This window comes from Phaseolus vulgaris, chromosome 9 (genome assembly GCF_000499845.2).
Source record: "Phaseolus vulgaris cultivar G19833 chromosome 9, P. vulgaris v2.0, whole genome shotgun sequence".
NCBI lineage: Eukaryota > Viridiplantae > Streptophyta > Magnoliopsida > Fabales > Fabaceae > Phaseolus > Phaseolus vulgaris.
This window is the reverse complement of record NC_023751.2, coordinates 25,550,160-25,561,521: the sequence shown is the minus strand read 5'-3', so window position 1 is coordinate 25,561,521 and position 11,362 is coordinate 25,550,160. Positions and strand designations below refer to the sequence as shown.

The 11,362-nt window shown below is 31.5% G+C and overlaps 1 protein-coding gene across 1 annotated transcript; it reads right to left on the bottom strand.

The window, feature by feature from the left end:
• Window positions 1–864: 864 nt before the first annotated feature.
• LOC137822876 (phenylacetaldehyde oxime monooxygenase CYP71AN24-like) lies at window positions 865–2,822 on the bottom strand. The gene is made up of 2 exons (XM_068627891.1): window positions 1,799–2,822; window positions 865–1,556 (listed from the first exon to the last, which is right to left on the bottom strand). Exons 1-2 carry the CDS (start codon window positions 2,378–2,380, stop codon window positions 1,329–1,331), a joined length of 810 nt encoding a protein of 269 aa, XP_068483992.1. The 5' UTR covers window positions 2,381–2,822; the 3' UTR covers window positions 865–1,328.
• Between the last annotated feature and the right edge of the window lie 8,540 nt (window positions 2,823–11,362).

The window sequence follows — 11,362 nt, the reverse complement described above, 5'->3', positions numbered from 1 at the left end:
TGAGGTATTTATTATGGCACAAACATTTCAAGGATTCACAGCCCGATCTAGACACCTCGTTAGATGTATTCCAAAACTTTTGGCAAGAAAATAAATTGTAATTATTAATTTTTATTTATGTATGAATACATTTGTACATTTAATTTATTGAAAATGAAGTTTATTTTGCATCAATAGAGTCCAAAACCTAGTCCTTAAAGAAAAAAACAATATGAGTAGGTATAACTTTTAAGTAGTCAATTATTAGCACTTCATCAATTGTACTTATACTAATGATTTTTTCAATGCAAGTGTCATTAGCAGTTACTTGTGATATACGTAAATGATCACACTACTACGTGGTTTTGTTAATTATACAAGATGCCACCTGCGTATCTCAAGAAAATAGTCGATTGGTAATTAAATTATCAACTTACATCATTTTATTACTTAAATATTTCCTAACTTATGTTTTTTTTATTAATTAAGTCATATAGTAGATATAACATTTTAAGAGGTTGACCAAGTGCAAATTCCCAAAAACTTACATGGTTGCAAAAAAAGGTTATTTGTAATTTTCATTAATTAATTTTCTATTTTCTTTTGTTAATAAATATTTTTATTAGTGCAATAAACAACCAGAAGGGTTTATGGATGAATATCATTAGGTAATCCCGTTTCACTAATTCTTTATATAAAATAAAGTCTACTTTATGCTCTAATTTCAACTTATTTTATGTTGAGTATTTTAGGGTTTTCATAAAAAAAGGTATTTTAGGGTATTTAAAAAAAACTAGTGTTTTCATCCCTACACTTGTTTATTTTCTTCTTTGCCAAACTACATTACTCCAAAAAAAGGGGAAAAACAATTTATAACGACAAGAGAAAAGGAAACAAAGTAAAATATACCATTAATCCAAGATACAAATAAATCCACATTATTGATGTCAAGGTTCATATCCAAATGAGTGTAGTTCAGGTTGAAGATGAAGTGGTACTTTCTTGATGACAGTGAGTCCCCATATCTCACTCATGTCTATATCTTGCATTGGTTTACCAGTCTCAGGAATCTTCCAATCAAACCAGTAGAGGAGATTAGCAAGCATATACTCAGTGGAAGCAAGTGCAAATGAAATTCCAATACATCCTCTTCTCCCAAAACCAAAGGGAATAAACTGCAAATCTTTTCCTTTAAAATCTACTTCTGGCTGATCTTCAAATCTCTCGGGAAGGAACTCTTCAGGCTTGTTCCAAATTTCAGGGTCCCTCTGAATCGCCCATGCATTCACATACACTCTTGTTTTGGATGGAATATCAAAACCTTTCACTTTTACATCAGATGAAGTTTCTCAGGGTGTCAAAAGAGGAATAGGTGGATATAATCTCAGAGTTTCTTTTACTACACATTTCAGATAATTCATTTGATTTAAATCATTTTCATCCACTTTTAATTTATACCCAACAACTCTTCTTACTTCTTCTTGAGCTCTCTTCATGATATCAGGATTCTTCAAGAGCGCTGCAAATGCCCATTCCATAAGTGTTGAAGTAGTGTCACTTCCTCCAGCAAATATGTCCTGAAGTTATGAAAATGGAAACATCCCGTAAGTAGAGTTGTTTATGGATTCTTAACCATAGATTTAAGGCTTATATTTTACTGTTACAGAAATTATTATAGGATATCCATTTTAGTTAAGGATTGTATCATTAAAGAGAGAAAATTTTGAAATATTTTAATCTTAGGTGACGTGATTGCATCATTTGAAGATGCTATGCTACCTTTTGTGAGCATGTCAGAAGAGAAAAGAAGCATATCTACCGTTAGAATTGCCTTGACGTCATCATGTGTAAGCTGGAAATCATGCTTTCCTTCACCATCTTGAATTTGAAGGAGTGTTTCCAGGAAGTCTTTATTATGAGGTTGGTAACCCTCCATCTTCATTATTCTCTTGCGTTCAGCAATTAACTGATTAAAAAAAGAATCTAATGCCCTGAAAGTGGCCTTAAATTCTGGTATTTGGCCAGTGACAACGTCAATCCAACCCAACAAAGGAAAGAAATCTCCTACAGTGAAAGTGGCTAAGTGTTTCATCATCTTCCTTCCTAGCTCTCCAAAGCTGATTCCACCATCTGGGTTGTCATACTTTTTTCCAAAAACACATCTAGATATTATGTTGTTCGAGGTTTCAATCAGAATCTGACTCAGGTTGACGCAAGAAGGCCTTTTACTTGCGTTGCATGCTTCACGTATGGCACCAAGCATCGCTGCAACTTCTTCTTCTCGAATGGACTGAAAGGATCGCACTCTTTTTACGCTTAGAAGATCAAGAACACATATCTTCCTTTTCTGTCTCCACCCTTCTCCGTAGGGTGAAAAAGCCACGTCCGTGCACCCATACATGATGGTTTTCACGGCTGTGGTCTGAGGCTTATTGGAGAAAGCGACATCGTGGGTTTTGGATACTTCTTTGGCCACATCAACTGATGATATCAGAAGAGTTGGAGTTTGCCCTAATTGCAGCAGCAAGAGAGGGCCGTACTTGCGAGAGAGTGCTTGGAAGGAGCGGTGTGGGAGAGTGCCTAGTTGATGAAGGTTTCCAATTATGGGTAGTTTTGGTGGGGAAGGAGGCAAATTGAACTTGTTCTTTCTTCTTCTGTTACTAAGCACAAAAAGGAGGCTTAAGAAGAAGAACAAAATGGCTATGTAAGGGGTTGGTAATTGCTTTAAAAGTGAGGATGATGGTTCAACTTGAAGAGCCAAGTCTTCTAGAGTCACTTGGATTTTAGTCAGGTAGGTGTGTATACATCCTCCATAACCATCGTTGAGAATTTATAGAATGTCATTAACGAATAGTGGAGAAATGTATCATAACAAAAAGAGTAAAGTTTAAAAAAAGACCACACTCACTTAACAACCTATTATAATAATATAATAATATTTTAAATTAAAAATAAAATAAAGATAATTAAAATATTAATTTATAAAGTTGTTAAGTGAATGTTAAAGTATCACTATTCTAACAAAAAGAATTATCCATACTTATAACAAAAATACAAAAAAAATATTTATCTTTATAACCGTTATTTGGTACACAATTTTTTTAATTTTATCTTTATTAATATATTTTATTTTATTATTTTATTTTTAAAATTATGTTAAGAAATATTTTGTCATCTTAAAAATAAAATTATTTTAAATTTATTAAATTAATGTTAACGAACAAATTTTATATAAAAACTAATTCCATTATTTCTTTAACTCCTTATATTAAGAACTTGAGACTTTCTTGAAACCATCATATTTAGTGGACAACTTCTTCCTGCATCTCCATGATTTCTTTGGACACCTTCATAAACTTTTAAAATATCAAAACTGTCCTTGAGTAAAAAAGATAAAAGGAAAGTATTGTTTTACATTTTTTTCACAAGTGAAAAAGAAGGTGTTTGTTGTGGTGGTGGGGTGCAGGGTCACGATTGTGGTGCTTGAGCTCGTGGTTGAGGTGGTGAGGTGGTGCATTGTGGTGGTAGCTGTGTTGCAGTGGTGGTGGTAACTATCGTGGGTGCCGGCAGTGGTTGGCTCGTCATTCTCCTGTTTCTCTGATAAGTTATCGTGCCCTTAAATACTCATTTCCAAAATTATGTAATCCGCTCCATCAACGAATCACGTAATTCGGTGCCAAGAACAACAGTGTTCAGGATTAGATAATATGTGTGTATACCTAATCCAACCATAAACACATATTATCTAATCCATAACGTGCAAAACTCACACAAAAACCAAAACCAAAGCTACGGATTATTCAATCCAGAACACAAATAATGCAACTTTTGGATTATGCAATGCAGAACTTAATTGGATAAACCTACCGGATTATATAATCCGAAACGTTGAAAACCTAACACCTATCGGATTACATAATCTGAAACCTAATTAAAAACCCACCAGATTACATAATTCGGAACCTAACTAAAAACCAACTAGATTATGTAATCCGAAACCTAACTTAAAACTCACCGGATTACGTAATCCAATACCTATTTGTGCGAACGGTTACCGGACTACATTATGCCTTCCACCAGATTTCACTTCAAAATTAAAACCAATGAAATTACTAACCTGTAAATGTTGTAAATGAAGATGGAAGTGGAAATGAGAGATTTAGAAGAAATGAAAACTTTGAGATATGAAGAACTTGGAGAGAATGAGAAAGCTTGAAGAAGGTGGGAGATGGATGGGGGTGTGCGGTGTTGGAGTGAAGGAGAAAGGGAGAGAAGGTGAAAGTAGGTTAAACTAAATTAGGTTAAAGTTATATTTTATGTTTTTAATATTTTTTTACTGAAGAGTATAATAGTAAATGTGCTTTTAGTATGGGGTGCCAGAAGAAGCCATGGAGGTGCAGGAAGAAGTTGTCTCTTTTGCATTTACCATAATGTGAATCACAACCTTAACTTGAACCCACCACACTCTTTAATCTCGAAACCACCTATCGAAGAAGAGAAAAATTTCAAGGAGGTAGAGAAGTCCAAACTAGAAGATAAGAATGAAAATATGTCCACCTAGATTTTTTGGTTTTGAAAATTTTAGACCGCCTAACCCAAGCTATTTTATTTCCCTATGATCCTCATCCCATTATGAACTTTATTTATGACCGACTTTGGGGCTTTGAAGAATGATATGTAAAATAGGGGAAATGAATTGAGCACTGATTTGATCAAGCAGACTCTACCAACAAAAGTTAGACTTTTACCCTTCCATCTTGTCAACCTCTTCCTTATTTTTGTGTCATAGTTATGCTTCCTAGAATTTTCCCCAATCAGTATTCCTAAATAAATGAAATTCAAGGCAATTAAAAACATCAATGCAACAACACAGAATTAAGAACAAAAATAGGAGAAGAAGACACTTAGCTCTTGAAGAACCAAAGCTATAGATACCAAATGATAGCATCCTCTCATCCAAATTCAGTTTTTTCTTGAAATTTGAAGAAAATTGGGGGAAGCTTAATGGAAGGAGTGTGTCAAGGATGACTCCATTGGAGTATGGGTTCCTTGGAGTTGCATAAAGAGTAGGAAGAGTGATTAGTTCGGTCATATCACTTGGAGAGCTGAAGAAGGAGACCAAAGATGTCTATCCTAGAGAGGTTTAGACAAGGGACTGCTTAGGCTTGCAAATTGGCAGCATAACACTCATATATTTGATCTACTAAAACATGAGTCAAGCATCTCCTTATATAGGGGTAGGAGGCCAGCCAAGGGTTACAAAAAGGGTGGGAAGTTCAAATGTAATTCAGTTTGAATTAGGCACAAAAATGAGGTCACAAGGCAAACATGATCAAGTGTGCACCATGTGACCTAATTAGGTCTAATGACCAACCTAGGGTTTAATGTGGGCTGCAATTAAGCCCAACTATACCTTAGGTAGGTTTTAGAAGCCTAAACCAGACCCTAATTTACTTAAAGCAAAATTACAAGCAAATTTCCTACTTTATAATGTACACTAGGTTATGACATTTTTGAACATGTATAACAGAGTGTCTCTATCATCAGTACCAGAGTCTCAATCTTCTTGTATCCTCTTTGCCACTGCTCTAGGGGTTGGTCTTGAGCTGAGGCCTCTGCCATCAACCGTCAAGGAGAAATATCCTGGATCTTCTTTTCTTATGTTCCATGCTTGTAATGGCCAACATGGGTGGTTAATTCTTCCCTTTGGGTTCAAGAGTAATCTGTTCAAACTCTTATATATTGAGGTGATATTTATCTATAATATTTCAATTCTTGATTGACAATTGGTATTGTTAGTTTATTCTCAAAGCTTGAATTATTCTTGATTTTGATACTTAGATCTGACTGAAAAGTATTTCTAAGAATCTGACCTAAATGATAGTGCTTAACATATTTGAATGCTAGGAATATATTTGAAATGTTAATTGCTTTATAACATTTCTTCATAATGATAAGGAGTTTTTATAAATATGCGAGAAATCGATATGAATGATTTTTATATGCATTAATATCAATGAAGACTAATATTATAATTTTTTGTTAAAATACATATGAGTGAGAAGGATGAACCCCAATCTCAATTTTCCCAATTGAATCAAAAAAATCTTTTACTTTGATTTATATACATTCTTGCAAATTCAAACAAAAAACTTCCAACAAACTTTTACATATTGTTTTCTATCGTGAATATTATACTTGAGAATTCAATTGTTCCTTATGGGTTCGATATCCATCATTAGGGACAAATTTATTACTTTTGACACAGTACACTTGTCGTAAAATAGTCATCCTTGATCTTGGCTTGGAGCGAATCCCTATAGAACCAAAAGATATTTTGAATCTATTGAAGCCCAAAAAGGGGCATGAAGCCGAAAGATTTCTTTAAGGTAAAGAAAGTTAATCCGCTTAGCATATTGAATTTGCCCCAAGCAGATGCTTAATCTTCTTAAACTCCTCACTAAACTCTATAAATATAGAGGTCTCGAGGGCTCAAAAGGAAGGCTCAACGAAGGTTGAAACACATTTACATATCAAGGTATAAGACCTGAACCTAGAGGATGAAACAGAGAGAAATATTAAGGTAGAGTATCAAAGTCTAAGCTAGCCAATAACATTCAAGGATCTACGTTTTTTGTTCTTAGCTTCTCATCCTTGTGCTTCATTATAAGACTTACCATGAGTTGCTATATTTATCCTGTTGGGATTGAAAAACAATGTGATATTTCTTGAATAATTGTTATTTGTGAATGCATGTTTTCTTGAAATTCAAGTTCTATTTTTTTTATAGTATCATTAATGTTTAATGGTGAGGAAACCATTGATGCCGATGGAGCATGAATGAGAACGAAAGGCGAGGTTATGTATTTGAACCCTATCAAATCAACCAAATATGTCAACTACCAAGAATGGAATTTAGTATTTGGCTTGAACTGTTCCGTCTCAATGCAGAAGCAAGCTATTATGATGCAAGGAATTGATTATGATAGTTTATGGTTCTAGATAGCCTTGATGTAAGGAATTGACTTGGTTTGACCATAAGGAATAGTGAATTTGGATAAACATACTATTTGTAAGTAATAATAACAAAAGAGATTCACAAAGCTATTTCAATCTCAACACCCATGTTGTATGGTTATTCTTCTACTTTATTATTTTGTCAAAGTTTTAATCTCGTTCAATATTCTATTAGGATTATTATAATTAATACATAAAATCTATGAAATCCACTTTTATCATTTTCTCACCTCACTTTGATGGATATTACTACTTTTGGTAAACTTTGATTTCATGTGAATACTCTACTACAGTTGACTTAGTCTGCGAGAAAAAGATTTTAAATCTGCCCCATCACTCAGTCATGTGTTTTTTCGAAATCCGCTTTTATGATTATGCATTTTTTCTTTTTTTACCCTTATATCATGCATCACCTTATTTGCCATTAGAAAATTATCAAGTAGGTTTCTACCTGCTACAAATAGGTTGCTTTTTATTTATAATTCTTGGAAGAATTCTCTTAAATCTATTTGTTAAGAGTTTGGAAATTATTTTGTACATGCACCTGATTAAAGAGATTGGTCTGTATTCCTTTGGATCTTAGGGATAAGGATGATAAAATAAGTACTACAATCTTTAGTCCAGGAGCTATACTTATGAAAATGATATACATATCTCTTTTGGGGTGTCTCAATGGTTTTTAATGAAATTGAAATTGTACCCAAACTAGGATATAAGCATTTGCTAACCTTACATTCTCAGAGTACTTCCTTCTTAGACTTCTTTCCCTGTGAATCTTGTTATCGGCTCATTGTTGTCATCCAATGTTATGGATGGAAAAGGAATCTCTTCCAGATTTAAGATTGTTTTTTCTTTTTCCTAAATATGTTCTTGAAATGATTTTTTATTTCCTCTTTAATCTTGTTTGGTTCTTCCACCACTCTCCATCTACATTTAATCTCTTTATGTCCTTCAATCTTGTCTGATTTATTACATAAATGATAATATCTAAAATTTGTATCTCAGAGTTATCCGTTTTGATCTTTATTTTTTTATTGTATAGAATCTCCTGTTTAAAGCTATTTTTCTTTGGATACATGTAAAGTTGGTTGATGTTTTTAAATTGGTTTCTAATTAGCTACCAAAGTTTTAATTATCAACTTTAGAAGCTAAATAATTGGTAGTTAAAACCTTAATAGCTAATTTGATACAAATTTAAAAACTATTTATTAATAATATAAATTAATTTAGATACCAATAATTTGTTTAGTCTCTAAAATAATATCTAATTTAGTCAATATAGCAATTAATTATTTTTTGTCTCTAAAATTGATTTCAAGTTAATGATTTTTCTAGTAACGTGAGTTTGATACTGGAAAATATTTTATGAAAACCTAACTTGTCCAACATGTTTTTGAAAAATATAATGTTTTAAATCACCATAAAAAAGGTAGATTAGTAAGGTAAAAGTCTAACACCTAAAATTTTGATTAAATACTAAAAACGGTTAAATTAAAACATGGTCATACTTTATTTCTAAGATGATAGCTCTAATCAAACAAAAATAATGTAAGAGAATGTTTTTTCTGAAAGCCCATTCAACAATGCAATTTTTTTTTACGTCTAAGATAGAACAAATATAATTAGAGGATAAACACATACAACTAAACGAATGTTTCCTAATTTCATTTGTCAAATAAATCCTTTACTAATATTATTCAAAGTGTTTATTTAGTTTTAATTTTAACTTTTATACATTCTATTGAGCTAACCTCGTACAAATTTATGTACCTAATACCTAATAATAACACAGATATTGATGTCGTAATTTTTCTACATTATCATTGCGATAACATTTTTTAATAGACAAGATTCAAACGTTTAAAATATAAAAAGACTACTTACTTTTTTAACTTTGAGTAAAGGTGCATAAGATTCCTAGATTTGATAAGGCCAAACACCTATTTAGCAAAAGAATTTCATAAAATATTGCCATATGATATAACTAAATAAAAAGAATTAAACTTTTCTGAAAAAGGAAATACAATTGAGTGCAACTGCTCCCTTTATAGAGCTTAGTTTAGTTAACTTTATATTAATAATAAACTAATGACAATTAATTAATCAATTACATATTGTAAAAGAAATTTGTCACATAGTTTGGTGGGTTACATGACATCACCATATTGATTATTTTCATCAAAAATCATATTTTTTTAAACTATTCATAATATATATTATTCTATTTAGTTTTAGTAATTAAGAAGTGATTACAAATTTATTAAATTTTAAATAAGTTTTATATAATTCACTACGATAATATTTATTATCACAAATTTATAAATATTTATTGTAAATAATTGTAATCCTGATACGACGCTTTTCTTTATAATTTATGTATATAATTATTCTTTTTAGAGGAAGAGATATTAGCTCATTTCATTAATAAAGAATGGATAAAGAAGGTTTTTTAGATGAATTAATTTTGATTAATCTGTGAGGTTGAATGATGAAATTTTATAAAAGAGATTTTAATGTTTTACAAAATTTCCAGACACCTTAAATTCGTATATTTACAGTTTTAAAATTTATTTATAAAAGAATTGGATACCTCAACTAGTCTCTTATTTTAATTTAGTCTTTCTACCGATCTGATGAAAGAAATTATAAAGACTGAAGTGAGTACACGTAGGAACCAACTCAAAACATGGTGACAAGGATAATTAATCTTGATTATTGGAGTTGGATGAAATACATTCATAAGTGGAATCTCAACTCAACATTTTGTAATGGAAAGAGATAATCTATACATAATTTGACAATGTGTGAACAATATTGTCTAGAAGAGAATTTATATTTTCATTATACTCATAAAAAAATTGTCTCGTGTTCTTCTTTTGTATAACGAATATTCCTATTCACATATGTCATATGTATGTACATAAATATTTATTTATTATTCTTTAATTTGACCGGTATGCATCAACATGTGTTTTGTTCCAACAAAGTTACTTAGAAAAGAAAAGTGTGAATGAACCATTTTTTTTTTATCAGCAAGAAAAAAGAAATGGATCACTTTAAGGGTGATTCAACCCTTATACAGAATTCAACACACAAGACTCATCTATTCCTTCCCAATTTATCTATACCATACACGACTTACATAAAATCAAACTACCCAACCAAAAGAGTCAATAAAATCCTTCTTACAAAAACAAACTACCGCAAAATTCAAAGTCACTTAATCAAACACATACATGCCAGAGAGTCGATGCACCACTCAGAGTAAAAAAAAAAAAAAGGTAAGAGCATATTTAGACATTATCCAAGACCATACCTTTAGTTGAGTCAAGGTGAATATTTCTAAATGATCTATCACTCCATCTTTGAAAAATATACTTATTCATGTGTTTCCAAATTTCACCAAAGATTGCAATCCAAACTCTTCCCCAAACCACGTTTACCTGATTAGGGACGTTTATTAATTTGAAATGTGAGAAATGTGATACAGGGTCTTGATGATTTACCGATGTTAACCCCAACCAGACATAACACTTATTTCAAACCAGTCAAGTGACCCTGCATTTGAAAAACAAATGTTTTGTTGACTCCACTTCCATCCTACAGAAACAACACAGGTTGTCGTGATTGTGTTCGCTGATGTCCACTAAAATTAGGGCGAAGAAAAGTATGGATTTACTCTCATCCTTACCTCACAAAGTTGGGCAAAGTCACTTATGTAAATATGAAAATAGTTTGAGTGCTATGTGCATACAATTTATAAACTTGTATTTTAAATATTTTAAAAAAAATCTCACACTTATCTCACTTACCAATTTAAATAAAAAATTTCAACAAATTCACTCTACATACCTTAATTTAAACAACCTTACTTGTATTTTTTTTTCTCAAATCTCTCCAAATCTATTCTTTTAAATCTTAGGCAATTGCTTCCTGCACCATATCACTGCACCCGATCTTAGCGGAAAAGACGAAACTGTCCTAAAAAAAATTTCTGAAATATGTGTTCCGGATATTTTTTTCCGCAACGAAATTTTATATTACGGATTTTTTTATCCGGAATTGATTTTTTATTTTTGTTTCCGGATTTTTATTTCCGAAACACAATTATTTCTTTTCCAGATTTTTTTTTTCGGAATGTATTATTTTTCAATTCCGGATTTTTTTGTCCGAAATAGAATTTTAATTTTGGTTTCCGGATTTTTATTTCCGAAACTCAATAATTACTTCTGGATTTATTTTTCCAGAATATATTATTTTCAATTCCGAATTTTTATTTCCGGAATTAAGGGATTTTTGGAAATTAAAAAAATATGTTGGGTGCAGGTTAAAAATGATTGGATGCAGGAGCATTTGCCTAAATCTT

Bases quoted from the DNA above. Each gene is read 5' to 3' on its own strand.
- LOC137822876 (XM_068627891.1), bottom strand. From the start codon at position 2,380: ATGTATGGGTGCACGGACGTGGCTTTTTCACCCTACGGAGAAGGGTGG. The intron at 1,557-1,798 runs GTAGATATGCTT...TCATAACTTCAG, and splicing joins ACGTCAAGGCAATTCTAACG to GACATATTTGCTGGAGGAAG.